The sequence below is a fragment of the Phlebotomus papatasi genome, chromosome 2 (genome assembly GCF_024763615.1).
Source record: "Phlebotomus papatasi isolate M1 chromosome 2, Ppap_2.1, whole genome shotgun sequence".
Lineage (NCBI taxonomy): Eukaryota > Metazoa > Arthropoda > Insecta > Diptera > Psychodidae > Phlebotomus > Phlebotomus papatasi.
In genome coordinates, this window is record NC_077223.1 from 85,543,677 (window position 1) to 85,558,723 (window position 15,047).

The following is a 15,047-nucleotide window of genomic DNA, read 5'->3' on the forward strand; positions in this document are numbered from 1 at the left end:
AAGGATCCCCTGCAAAAAACCCCATGTAAACGACGCCCCGTAAACGATACTCCTACAAACAATCCCCTGCAAAGGATCCCCTGCACACGAGACCCTGCAAAGCTGCAAATGATCCCCCTGAAATTACTCCCCATGCAAACAAACCCCTGCAAACAACTCCAATGTAAGCGATCCCTGCAAATAGCCCCCTGCAAACGACCTCTTTCGAAAAACCTCCTGCACACGACACCCTGCAAACGACCTCCTCCGTACGACTCCGTGCAAACGAACACCAGTAAACGATCCCCTACAATAGAGACATCCCGCGAACGACCTCCGGCAAACAACTCCCTGCAAACGACCCCCGTGCAAACGACCTACCGCAAATAACCCTCTGCAAACAAAACCGTGAAAACGACCCTCTGCAAGAGACCTCCTGTAAATGACCCCTGTAAACCTCCTCCTGCAAACGATCCTCTGCAAACTATCTTTCTGCAAAATATCCCTGGCACACAACACCCTGCAAACGACCTACCGCAAACGACCCTCTGCAAACAAACCCATGCGTACGACCCTGAGCAAAGGATCCCCTGCAAACGACCCCCCTGTAAACGATCCCGCTACAATAGACATCCCGCAAACGACCTCCGGCAAACGACGCCCTGCAAACGATCCCCGTGTAAATGATCCCTGCATATGACCCAAGGAAAATAAATTACACTTGATTTTATAAAAAATACAGTGGTTTGTAATCTAAATATGTGAAAATGTTTCAAAAGTCAGATAATACTTCTAGCAGTCCTTGTATTACCTATACCTTTTCCCTCCTTCCAAAACTTTAATTTCTATTATCAAGTGTTGATAATATTTACTATCAAGTTTTATTATCTTATCAAGTTTGAGCTGTTTTTGTGTGAAAAAAAACAAAAACCACCGTAACTAGGGGAATGTAGGCAGCCTTCGTACATTTTTTCGTGCTTCATATTCAGGCCTTTTTTCTGACTAAACTGTAAAATGGACAGTGAATTGCACTACACCAAAAAGTTCTCTGATCTTTTAGGTTTCTATGCATGCCTAGTTCACTATCACAGAATTGTTGGTTTTTCCTGGACAGGAAAATGAAAAAAAATATGACGATTTGTGCGATTCTTGCCCCCAGGAACAGCGTTCACACGATGGGGGTTTGGGTTCGTCATTGCTTTTTTCTCGAAATAAATGTTATCTAAAATTAAAAATTATTTTTCGATTGTTATACTGTACCCCCGTGAACCCGCGGAAACTATCACTGCACTAAAAGAAAATCTTTAAAACACATTTTTCTCACATTTTCTGGAGCACTGTTTTTTCTTCCAAATGAATATCGAAAAATCGAGTATGAACATGTTCACACGGTTGACACTGTCAATAAGGACAATGGAGATGGGAAGGAGACTATACGCCTGTCGAAGGGAAATGACCACGAATGTCTCACTGTGGCTTATCAGGCTTTACTCAGGTTATAAGTTTCAAGCTGGAGATGTCTGATATGGATGTGCGAACGCTCACACATTCAGTGTTTGAAACCACACACAGTGTAGTACTTGCGAATTTACCACCACCGTGAAAATAATTTCCCTCCGATGCAAAAAATTATTACGTAAATGTCATCTCAAGTATACTGTTCATCCACTGTGTAAGTGATTTTTTTTTAGAAATGAGTTTAACTATGAGAAATCAAATGAAATGTGCTCCAACAAAATTACCCATTTTGGGCCAATTTTCTATTTGTGATCCTAGCACCTAGGAAAGAAGGGCTTGGCTGCCTATTTTTATAATGAAGATAAGGTTCATAAATACTTAACTTATGGCTAAGAAATGCGGAACCAACTCTTTGGAAATAAAGAGAAAATTCGCATCGTTCGAAAGCTCACACGTGCGAAGCCTGCCTACATTCCCCTAATAGTAGAATTTTATTTACGAAAAAGTTGAGATTTAAAAATTATGAATTATCAATTAAAATTGTCTTTCACACAGTTGACAATCAATTAACAATTTACATTTAAATCTTCCAGTTTTTTCTCCAGAATGGGGAGATAGGAGAAATTTCTGGCTTCATCCAGAATCGAACTGGAGACCTCTAGACGATTGCTCTACCGACTGTGTTATTAGAGGCCACAAGCTCTGCTTGACTTGCTTGACCAATTGCGTTTTGCTTTGGTAGAACACGCGTCTACTTAACGAGAGATCTCCAATTAGATCCTGGGCATAGGCTGTAATTTTTGTATTCACACTCTGGAGAAGACTAGATCATTTCAGTGCCAATTGCTCTGATTGATAACCCTTTAATGTTTATTTTTAGCCCTCTTTCTAACACCAAGGCCTGTTCTCTGAGTGTATATGGATCTTCTAGGAAGTAATTGTCCCAGGAAGTAATCTAAAGTGACTTTGGATGAAAATCCACTCATTTACGTGTATCTCTGGCATGTTATTTGCAAGATAAAAAACCTTTGGGGTAGAACATTTAACAGGTGAATAGTGTGGGAAAATCATGTGAACAAATTGCACTTTTTGCATAGAAATTGCACTTTGAATCTCCTGTCGTGTTACCTCTTGGTGTTCCTCATCCACTTCTCCATCCATCTCATTTCCACCCACCTCAGTGGATTCCTGGGAAATTGCGTTGACTGCACTATCATCGTCATATTGCTGAGCACTTGGCACTCGGTTAATTGAATTCGCCGGTGAGGTGTCATTCTGGGGAGCATCTTCTGTGTTGGGTGCATCGTCATCAGTCATGAGGGACTTAATCCCGGGACTTTTGGCCCCATCCAAGTCATTTCCTTCAGTCTTTTCTGTTGTCTCATCCTCTTGGTGTGTTGTCTCTTCATTCACCTCGGAGGGTTGTTTGGTTTCTTGCACTTCAGGAGCACTTTCTACTGAGGTCACTGCCTCATCTGCCACATCTGCCTCATCCTTCAATTCATTCTGCCCCATCAAACCTAAATCCTCATTATTGTTCACCTCACTGTTCCCTGTGATTGTCTCAATTTCTGCGCCATCGGGGGACTTCTCCTCGACAGTTTCCAATTGGATGGAGGTCTCGGGACCTTCGTCATCCGTTATGCCTTCAGGCTGGGTTGGAATTGTCTTCTCTGGTGATGTAATTGGAGAAATCTCCGTTTTCAATTGATCTCTATCATTTCCGGTGGGTGTTTCACCCTCATTGGCATCACTTTCAGTCGCAAAATTCTCCTCAAAAACACGCTATAAAAATTGAAATGAAGTTGGATTTTTTTTTGGGACAACCCAAGAGACATAAACTTAGGAGAGTAAACAGAAAAGCACGATGTGGTAGACAATGAACGGCATTAATGAATGATTCATCCCTGAAAGATTTGAGCTGGAAAATTACTGAGGGAAATTGAGGATGGTCTGCATTAGTCACATTTTGTGCCATGAATAAAAAAAATCAATCGGATACATGGAACAGTTCTGAAAAGAGCTTTTGAATGAGTAATTCCTGTGGCCATAGTTCCCAACAAGATCAAAATTGTGCCAGCGACTTCTGGATGCAGGCTCAAAATGCAAGTGATAGTGAATGGTTATCTTTTTTTTTTTGTGGGTGGGAAAAGCACCATGAGCTGATTGAAGCCACCATCAGAACAACTACGCACTAATTTATCTCAATTTCTACTCACATAGTGGGGTGTTGGGGGTCTTCTGTGGCCCTCAGTGGCTTTGGCTGATTTAGCAAATATTGCCGATGGGGCTACGGAAGCAACAGTCTTGGCAGCTGCCTCATGCAAATTTCCCGGCATTGTTTCATCCTCTTCGGGAATTGCCTCAGTCTGAAGTTCACCCTCACTGAAAAAACAAATGGGATTTTCTATTACATCGACGGTTCTGCGTAAAGCTCAAACAATTATCTGATAAGGCTTTCGGCATTTTGCGGAGAAAGTATATAGCGCCCCATAACAATGGATATTCCTATTCCCACAGAGGTTTTAGCCGATATCCCTCAAAAATCCACCACAAAATTTGTATATCCCTCTGGTTATGCCTTCACACACTTTAGCCAGCCAACCAAATTTTTAAAACATTGAGGTTTGATTTGGGATAATGGCAAGATTTGTTATTAACCGTCTATGTGATTTAAATTCAATTATGGCAGTGTATTATGAAAATCGATTTATTTTAGAGAGCATGAAATTGAAATAGCACGGTGATAGGATGTGAATTTTAATTAAAATTTAAAACGTGTTTGAATTCAAGAGACTTTTGAGCTTTAAAGTTAACTCCTAAAATTGTAAGAAGTGAAGAATTCTATGGAGTATTAACACGGAATGTCCTTTTCAATTGATTCAACCCCTTAATGAAGAAAAGTTCAGATATTTATATCCAAATTTAAATAAGGTAACATTTGAGGAATGCTTCTTAATTACATAAAGACCTGTAAAACTGTTTAATTTAAACTCAGAGAAATCCGAAAAAGTTAAAATAACATTCCGTAAATGTTAATTTTACCCTGCAGTATTGATCCGAAATTGGTGTAAATATTATGCTTTTTACGTGTATTAGGGGTTAAAGTTACCCTTTAAAAGGTGTAAAATTAACATTAAAAAATGTTGATATATTTTTACACCTAAAAAGTGTTAAATTTATGATGAAAACAAGTTAATCGCACCCCCGTTTTTTTCTCAGTGAACAAATTGTTAAATAAACCTTAAACATTTTTTTATTAAATAGAAATATTTCTAAATTTTTGGTAAATTTATTTATTCACCATTAAAATATACTTCTAAAAAAAGCACACAAAGCACATTACAAAATAGATTGTACTTCCGGCCAAAACAACAAAAATAATTAATAAAAATAAGAAAGAATAAACTTTTTTAATCAGTGGTGGCGTGTACTAAATTAGCTGATCGAATTTATCAAATCAAAGCTGTTTATATTTATTTATTTACTGTCAGGCCATGTAACTGCGACGATTGCAAAACTCGGATGCCGCGACCGATTGAACTCCAATATATCCACTTAAAATATAATTTATATTTTTATTTCCATAATTAGTCACTACAGTAACATAATAATAACTAATCTACTTTAAGAAAATTTATATTTTTATCGGTATAATAAGTGGGTAAAACAAATACTCTTCAAGCTCGTGTCAGATGGGTTGTGTACTTAAAATTTAATTTCCGAGAAATTTTGCTGTTAACAGCTCGTCACTGGAAAACGTTTAGTGGTTTTTCTTTATTATAAAATATTATTTTCAATCAAAATTGTTAATAAAAGTGAAGCTTAGTTATTGGTCAAAAAGGTGAGTAAGAGTATATTAATGATATATTAATAATTCATACAAAAATAAGTGAATTTGTGAATGTTTACATTTTAACCCAAGTCAGATGCTGTGAATATCAATGTTTTGGTTCAGAAATTGCATTGTTCAGGACTCTTTTTCTGTTTCAGATGCCAAAGGGAACAAAAGAAAATACCCATAAGGACAATTAAATGTCCTTAAGTGTCAGTGCGGACAAAGACAAGCTGCTGGATACCTCAACAAAGCCCAAGAAAGAAGAAAAAGTGAAGAAAATTGTGGAAAACGGTGTTGGAGAAATCCCAGAGAATTATAAAAAAGTGCCCCCATTCCCTCCATATGCCCTGTGAACATCCTGACCCAGTTAATGAACGAATCTCAGTCAGAGAACAATTGAAAGACTTGACCACTGATGAAGGCTTGGAGACCGAAAGCTCTGCGATAAGTTAATGAGTTTTTCCTGAGTGAATTGCATTTTCAGACGATTTCCGGAATCCCCACCTAGTTAACATAAGGACAAGCCCTACTCTAAGGAAGGTCTTAGGAATGTCTTGCAGTGTGTACCAGATAGTTCTACACTAGCATATATGCATCCAAAACATTTAATGTCACAATAAGAACACTGCACAACAAATTGACCGGCAGATACCCGGAGGAGTGCCCCAATGGCAGGCCAACAACGCTATCAAAAGAACAGGAAAAAGAACTTGTCAAATGGATCCTGGGATGTGCGGATGGCTGGCATCCCATCGGGAAGTAACAAGTTCTGGACAGCGTCAAACTCATCTGTGAGATCTACAAAATTCCAAATCATTTTACAAATGGAAGACCTGGAGACGTTTGGTTCAGGAATTTTCTTCAGCGTCACCCAGAGCTCAGCAAGCACAAAACCAAAATTCTTCTCATTGGAAAGGGCTACTATTACTGCTGAAGACCTCACGGAATGGTTTCAGAATTGTCTTGGAAATTTCTCAGATAACAACTGCATTAAACTTTTCCTTAAAATGAGCATCCGAGTTTGATCGAATTCAACGGAGTTAGAAAAAAGCATCGCAAATGAAGGTGCTAAATAATAGGGTTATCAGAAAAGTTTTCTAGGGCAGGCAAGTTGGATTCAGTACGGTCTGAAAACAGATAAAAAATGGCAGAGACAACAACCGGAGGAAGATAAATATTAGAAACTGGAAGACGTTGAGCGGGAGAATTGGAGTCGTGCTGAGAAAGAAGCGGAAGCCCTATATGGGCTGTAGTGCTGTATAAGTAAGTAGTTTGCACACGTTACAATATTAAGTTAAAAAAAATGAACTTTCCTCTCTTCTATATCAGATTCCACTAAACATAAAGTAGGATTGTTATGACCTAGATCTAAAGCACTGTAGTGTACTGGCCGAGGGGCACTGATCCACTGATTTGTAACTCTGAAGTGATCACCGATAGGATACCAGAGTATCCCTCAAATCGAGAACGGTGTGTGAATAGAGCGACCACATCAGAATCTTGTGAAGATCTCACCCAAACGATCTCTCAAGTTCCCAAGTTTCAACTGAGCGTAATATCAGTGCTGCCTTCCCAACTTCCAACTTTATTAAAAGCGGTATTGATGGCAAGCTTGATATGATATCTAGATCAACTGTTGGCGTTGTCCTAATAACCCATTCCTAGTTCCCCATTCTAAGAGGCCGCTGTAGTGCCCGTGCCAAATTTGCAAATTTAACTCTCGGTTCTTTGGTATAGGGGGGGCTAATGCTTTTCGTATATTTCTAAAGGCAACTGGGCTTTAACGTAATAGATACAAAAAAAAATTGTAGATCATCCTCAACAAGATTTTCAACCACTTATCCCTATTGGAGTCGCGGGCCCTTGATATCCAGTTTAGCAGCCCACGCTTGTCAATCCTCCGCCACTTCAGGAAGATGTTCGTGTTCGATCTCAAGGCGCTGCTAGGCAATATTCTGAATTTGATTCAGCCACCTTGTCTTAGGTCTACTCAGAGATCGACGAACGCCTCCTCCCAATGGCCTCTGTAGATTTTCTGGGATTTTTTTTTATTTGCAAATCCAAAATAAATTATGGTAAGGCCAAACTTTCTTTAGAGATATGCAAAACAAATGTATTATCAATGTAGCCTCAAAGCTCAAAGTAGCTCTACCTTCTCCTATCCAAGATACTAAGTTTTGCCGAAAAGATATCGACAGCTAAAAAGGGACCACTCAAAAATACCCACATCAAGGGTCGAAAGCTTTGGCAAAACTGATAGCTTTAGTTATCAAAGGGAGTGGTAGAGCGTAGTTTAAAAATTATTTTACAAAGTAGTTCTTAATGAGCAAACCTTACTTCCCAACAAAATACAATGGGTCACTTTATGAGTCTTGGGTTCAAATCGCGTTTGGATCACTAGAAAATTTCTCCAGAATCCATAAAATTAAATTTACCTTTTAAAGCCGTTGACTTCGACTGTTTCTGGCGTTGTAACACTTGTTGCGGCATCCGATGCTGTATCGATGTTGTCGGACGAGAGACTCCCATTCCTGGAAATGACACTGAATGACGCTTTCTCAGATTGCACTCCGCGTCTACCATCTAAAGCAGTGCTTTTGTCGTTGGATGGATCCAAAATTAGCGATGTCGATTTTTTGAGTGATGCTCGTGTCTGCAAAAATGATTAGCTCCGGACAGGTTAGCGAAACAAGGGGCATGGTCTTGGATTTTTTGAGAAAAATGGTTTGATTTTTGTTTTTAGGAAAAAGGAAGAAGAATAGTTAATTGCATTTCACTCGGATTTTACTTGGCCTGCCCATTTGCTCGGCTCTGTTATTATGCTCCAATCGAAGTCTGGTTGTATTGTTTGAGCGATGCGTGGTGCTTCCGGGATCACGGTGAGAAGTGATCTGTCAATTTCGCTGGGTCTCTGTCGATAATACTCGGCGGCTTTCATTTTCTGCAGTGTGTCAGCCAGTGGAATGAGAGGAAGAAGATAGGGTTAGTCTTCAGATCTTCGTAATGTTTAAGAAAATATTCCTTACATGATCGGTGGCCGTTTCGTCGGCTCCAGCTTGAACGAGCAGATTGAATGTCCGCTCGTTGTTCTTAGCTGCTGCTGCCCAGTGCAATGGAAGCTTCCCCGTGTCATCAACTTCCATTGCAGATTCTGGCCAAACTGACAACAGGTACTCTACGGCCCTTGTATGTGCCAGGCCGGCGGCTTTGTGGAGCGCCGTGAGGCCGTTCTGATCTTTGGTTGAGAGGACAATTGGTGGGACTGGATGAGCAGTTCGCTTCATAAGATAGTCCACGTCATTGTCCACACAAGCTGTGTGGACGTCTTTTATCACATTCTGCAGAGGAATTTAAGACAGAAATTAGAAGCTGATCAAAGTTTTCGGATTTTCACAGAACTTTTCCAGCAAAGGCTTATACAGGCTTCAGACCTAAGGCTTAGCCAAATGGCTTAACTGATCTAATTTCATATCAATTACGATTTTTTCGAAAAAATTAACTTAGGATTGGATTATTAAGGACACATGACCAATTAGGCTCACAAAAAGCAATAAAATTGCTCATAATTTAAGATTTTGAGACGTTCGGGAACTGGGCTAAACCTCTAGTCTGAAGCCGGCCTTAGGGATACACAATGAAAGTCTTTAGTTGAAGGTGTTATAATCCGATTTTAAAATTCAAGGAATGGGATATCTAATGCGGTATCGGCCAAAATCCCAAATGACCAAAATCCTCAAAAACCAAAAGCTCCAAAAGTCAAAAATCTCGAATAGTCAAAATTCTGAAAAGGACGAAATTATACTATCTAGGGCAGTTAAGGAAGGACAGGAAGTATCTAGGTCACTTTTAAGAAGTCGAAATTTTGGTTTTAGAATTTTGGCTTTTCAGGAGTTTGACCCATTCGTAATTTTGGCTATTCGGGATTTCGACACTTTCGGAATCTTGGTTTTCGGAATCTTAGCGTTCAGAATTTTGCCTTTTTGGGATTTTGACCTATTCGGGATTTTGCCTATTCTGAATTTCAACTCATTCGGGATCTCGCTTTTCGAAATCTTGGCTTTCGGGCTTTTGTCCCATTCGAAATTTTGACCCCCAATTTCCTAAATTGATCTCGGATTTAGCTCACAGTGCTCCGAAGAAAAAATGTATTAAAACAGAAATGTAGTATATTTTTTCCTTAACACGGTAAGGGATCTTATAATACGAAAAAAAAACTTCTCACTTTTAAGATATTTAGCGTAACGGTCGCAAAAGTGCAAAAAAAATCCATAAAAATTTAAATGGAAGTATGAGAAAATCGTTTAAAATTTCAGGTAACTTGCCAGGAACTTGTTTCGACCTATACAAAATTTTGGCTATTTGGGATTTCGATCACTTGGGATCTTGATTAACGGAATCTTGGGATTCGACATTTTGACTTTTCGGGATTTTTGTCTATTCGGAATTTCGACTTTCCAGAATTTTGACTCATTCAGGATTTTTCCAATTCGAAATTTCGACTTATTCGGGATCTTGACTTTGACTTCCGCAATTAGGACTAGCGCCGAGATCTATTTAAAGAACTTAATCATTTCAACCAGAATTATGATAATGAATTATAAACAAGTCAAAAAGGTTTAATAAACAATTCAATAAAATTAGTGTTTTTATTTTGGACAAACTCGACTTGTTAAAGTAAAACCCTTGATTTGATTTATTTATTTTATTTTAATATAATAAAAAAATAATTTCAACTTTAAATGGTAATATTCAGTGCACAGGGAAAGTATTTTAAATTGTTCATTCAGTTTCTATAAATCACTATTATTTATTTATAAAGTGTTAAATGCTTTTAAAGTTTGATTGATTAAATTACTTTTGATGTGTCCAAATGCAATTGACTAGCTCAATATATTTCAGTTTCAGGTTGAACAACTTATTAAAAACAAAAACTCAAATTATTCATTTAAATTCTTCGAATCTGAACTTTGTTTCAATTTATGCAGCCCTTGAGGAAATGACTTCACAACTATCAATATACTCCATTTCCAATTACCCAAACTTCTCTTGCTTCTGGAAAATTTGAGTTTGTATCAAGTTCAGAGACAAGAGAAATTCAATGTAATTTCTTCCTCATTTACAATTTTAATTACTCAAGCACGCCAATCAAATAAAATGCAAGAATAATTGGTTAAAATTTCTCATTTCCGTCTCAAAAAAAAAAAAAACATTTTCCCTCCACATCAGGAGGCACATCATGCAGATGTGAATTTTTCCCATGAAAGGTCTTCGAGGAAATTTTCAATCGATAGCCCTGGACTAATTTTATATTACCTTATATCAGCAAATAATATCAATTTCCGATTAAAGATTATCTAATTGTCACATCTTTCCATTACAAACAGTAATAATGGTTCATTTATCTTTCGTGTTACATTTAACAAAACCTCCATCGTGCTGCAAATTTTCCTTCAAATCTATTTAAAGGACTCCGTTCAGAAGAATTCTATCGGAAAATCGACACATGGTTTGCAAAATAAACATTGAGATTATCGCATTTGGTTAGATTTATTTATTGCTTTCTACACAAATATCCCATTCAAATGATAGAATTTACTTAACATGGGCTTTAATCTTAATTCCAATATGATTTATTTTTTATATTTTAATTGTTTTTTCGGAAAATAGTAATTCTGTTTTTATGACAGGTTAATTACTCATGAATATTTTTAAAACATCACCATGTTGGCAACAAAAATGACAGGGTTTTGATTAAAATGCAGCTTTTTACTTTATTAAATAACATTGACAGTTTATATAATATATCATTTCAGTGAATATTCATTTATAATGACTGGTAAATTATTAATCAAGTTAAAATTTAATATAATAACCAATTTTTTGTTGTTTTTTTTATTTTGCAGAGATATTGTTCTGAGCAAAAATACGATTTTTTTGACAAAATAAAATTAAACTTAATCATGGAAAATAGGAAAGGATTTTTTCGAACATTGGCCTCAATTCTGAGATCAAGATCAAGATCAAGAAAATTTTAAGATTTTGATATTCTGAAATCAAAAATCAAGATCAAGATGTCAAATATTCAAATGATGTAAAATTTCTTGAAATCTTGAAGGGCTCTAATTCATACCAACCTGTAAATAACAAATTATTTTTTAATATAAAATTAAAATTGTATTATTACTTTTAGTCCTTATTCCGCGAGTTTTAAAATAATTTAATTTAGCTTATAGAATGACTTATGAAACAGATGATACTTCTCAAAAGGATCAAATTTATAAGAACAATGCTTCTCTCCGTGTATGCAAGATAATTTTATTCATCCAAATTGAATTATGCAAAACTAATTTTAGACTTACAAGTTCGATTAAGCAGAGAAGTGTCGTTTGGTGTATCAGACTTAATTTAAATACACGTGTGATGCTTGTGCACGATAGATATTAACTTTATAAGTAAATATTTAAATATTCTTCAGTTAATTCCAATTTACTAAAATGATAATCTCATAAGCAAGCGTTTTGTAATACACGAAATTATATTGTTCTAATACTTCTTAGGGGAAAGTGGGGCATATATGAAATTGGACTTTTTTCTTCTATTTTCGAAATGAAATCGTGTAACTAAGTGGCTTTAGTAATAATGAACTTTTTCGAAAACACAATGCCATTCTAAAACCTAACCAAACGTATTCGAAAATCGACAGGAAGTCTAAAGTGAAAGTTCACGTATTCGCCGCTTTAACGGCTGTTCTTCGATTTCGAATTTCTTTGATATTCTTAACGTTCTATCGTCAATCATGTTAATATCAACAGAGTGGGAACTTTTGCTGCAAAAAGTGATATTTTGTAGAATTTCAGGAAAGTAGAACGTTTGAATATCAATTTCATTGAAATAAAAGTGATTTTTATTAATTTATTCACTTTTGTTCAACTCATTCGTTTAAATTTTTGAATTTCTAACAGATCCAACGGGTTTTCAGGTAAATTTTCTCCGATATACCATCGAATTGGTACATTAAAAACCTAACGGATGAGTGCTCTCAAATCGGGAAGCGTATTACTACTCTGAAAAAGTGGCTTGTTAAACGAACAAACGGATTTTGTTGAAATTTTATCAAAAGGATGTTATTTGCCAATTTGACAAAAATTAAGAGCCTCAGTTGGTAGAGTAGTGACTCTATGACTGTGAGTTCTCGGGTTCGAAACTCGGCAGCTGAAGATTTTTCAGCAGCCGTATCGAATTAGTCCAGTGAATGGATGAAAAAGTAATGCATAAGGCATTGACAATGAACCGTCTAAAAAAGAGAGGCTGGCACAGAAACGGGTTCGACATAAAGAGATCTGTCGATACAAATACACATTCACTGCAACTGATCCAACCAAGGCTGGTCTGCCGCAATATAGAAACGGCACTGTGTGTGCACCTCAAACATACAGAAGCCGAGATAATGAGCTGGAGGACCACCTTGGAGGTTAAGATAGAATGGAGTAATAGGGAGTGCATAATGGGCCCAAATAAGTAGCCTGGATGCAGTGGAGCCGATAAAGGTTTAAGGAAGCCGACCCATAGACAAATCTTAATTTGACAAAACTTTTTCTTGCATTTTATATGGAAAAACATCTTTTCGGCAAACTTTTAACAAGATCCAGTTGGCCGCCGATTTGACAAAACTTTTCCATATTCTGTATGGAAGAACATCCTTTTTACAAACTTGTTTTGTTAATTTGACAAAACATTTTTCCTTTTTTTCCAGAGTAAACGTAAAGAATAATTTCACTATTCACTGAATAATATCTTACTCCGACACTAGGTATTTTTAAGTATTACGAAGAACAATTTATGAGAAAAAGAAATATCTTTGAATATCAAGAAATATCAGATTTTAAATCGCTGAATAGCTTACATTTTTCAAAATATTCGAACATCATTTGTATTTACTCTTGAGGTTGGTCATCAACGCTAAGACGGCAGTGGCCGCTAAAAACTACAATGTACTTTTACCTCTCTTGCGCTGTTCCTTATAAGCATTACTTGTGTATATCTATCCATCTATCTATTTATAAACAAACTGAAATTTTGGTAAATTTTGTTTTGGAATTTTATTTCGAAACCAAAATTCCCTCATTTTATACTCCTCCAGAGGGGAAGTTTTGTGTGCCCGAAAGTAAAGCGAATAGATGCTGTGATAAAACCCAATAAAACGTTTTTATTTCTAAATAAGGTTTCGAATTAAAATACTCGTTTTTAAATGTCATATTAGATGAATTATTTTATAAGAGTTCTGGTTTTTCAGAGATTTTTCCCTTCTTGAATGATTAGCTGTGAAAACTAAGCTCAAGTAGGGGAAAGCGCGCTACCTTCGGACGACTCTATTCAATTTTTTTCTCTATGTTCCTTGTGAATTTCACTCATAGCTCTTTTCTGAAAATTTGAGGCAATGGACTAGCTATTAAAATATAATATTATAATGGGCTAAATCCTTTTATAACACATTGAATAAATTGTATTGTCCGAAGCTTGAGTCGTCTGAAGGTAGCGCGCTTTCCCCTACTGCATTTGAAAAATGTTTTTCAAGTAGATTCATGGGGTTTCAATTGGGTCAAATAGTGGATCTTAGGGGGAAGTAGGGCACCTTCGAATTGGTCCATTTTTGGAATAGAGCTTTCTTCTTCTGTTTTTTTTTTACTGAGCCTTGCTATTAGTATAATTTAGCTTCACGACTGGTTCACGATAAGGCCTAATTCCATATTAAAAAATAGAAGAAGAAATTTTTTAAGACATCTCTTTTCAAAGGTGCCTTACTTCCCCTTAATTTTAACTGTTTTAAAGTAGAAGAAAATGTCCATGATTCGTATAATTCCAAGCTTCATAATGACTAAATTTTACTAAATTTAGTTAGTACGAAGCCTAGGATTGTACGAAGCACGGGCACTTTCCCCATATAAAGGCCTTTGTTGGATAAATCCTGTCGACTTGAAGCTTAAAGTTTAATTAAAAAAAAAAACTTTACCAAAATATATGGAACAGCCTCGAGAAATCTCCTCATCCTGGGATGAGTGCTAATCTCCGATCTCAACTTCATACCCTGACCGGCCCACAGAACTTTCGTCAGCTTTGGTATGTCTTTGTCATGGATCCAGATGCGTATATTTGACGCTTTGACGTTGACAACTGCAAGAGAAACAAAGTAATTTGAGCACAAAATCGTAGAAAAAATTTAAACATTGCTCTTTCTGATATAATTGACATTACAAATTACTTTCACGTGAACTCTCAAAAAAGTTCCCCATCTCCATTCTAAATTCGGAGACCATCTGTAAAAGTCTTCTCAACCATTTTGAAGGGAGAAAGGCCATAAATCGATTATAACCTACACTCAAAATCACGTGAATAATTCAAAAAGTCAATTAGGCGAAGAAATTCATTTATGATCAATTTTCCATATAGTCTGTCCAGTCCCAGAGGTGTTTTTATTCTCAATTTACCTTCTTTTGGAGGTGGATCCTGACCCACTTTTCCCGCCAATTGAACATTCATTCCCAAAACTGAAAAAAGAAGAAAAAAGCCAATAGCCCACATTCAATATTAAAGCAAACGCGTTTTTAATTAAAACACAATATTTCTCTCTGTTAGTTGGGGAAATTAGCTATCATGTGAATACAGTAAAATTAACTCCTTAACTTTGTGAATATGTAGATTGCATAAATATGTAGAGTCATGTGAATTTAGACAGATGTAATGAAGGTGAATGTTTCCCGCCCTAAATATTGGT

The 15,047-nt window shown here is 36.6% G+C and overlaps 2 protein-coding genes across 3 annotated transcripts in view; both read right to left on the reverse strand.

The window, feature by feature from the left end:
- The window catches only part of LOC129804834 (uncharacterized), a 61,903-nt gene that overhangs the window by 23,776 nt on the left and 23,080 nt on the right, over positions 1-15,047 (reverse strand). The window lies entirely within an intron of this gene.
- Positions 1-15,047, reverse strand: part of LOC129804827 (uncharacterized) — a 41,686-nt gene that overhangs the window by 7,697 nt on the left and 18,942 nt on the right. Inside the window, exons 3-9 of one of the 2 annotated variants that reach the window (XM_055852459.1) lie at positions 14,761-14,820; positions 14,286-14,446; positions 8,302-8,613; positions 8,064-8,216; positions 7,711-7,928; positions 3,657-3,822; positions 2,566-3,222 (exon numbers count right to left, since the gene is read on the reverse strand). In XM_055852459.1, coding sequence (XP_055708434.1) covers positions 2,566-3,222; positions 3,657-3,822; positions 7,711-7,928; positions 8,064-8,216; positions 8,302-8,613; positions 14,286-14,446; positions 14,761-14,820 — 1,727 coding nt within the window. The remainder of the gene's footprint in view (positions 1-2,565; positions 3,223-3,656; positions 3,823-7,710; positions 7,929-8,063; positions 8,217-8,301; positions 8,614-14,285; positions 14,447-14,760; positions 14,821-15,047) is intronic. The other variant, XM_055852461.1, reaches the window with a different exon arrangement.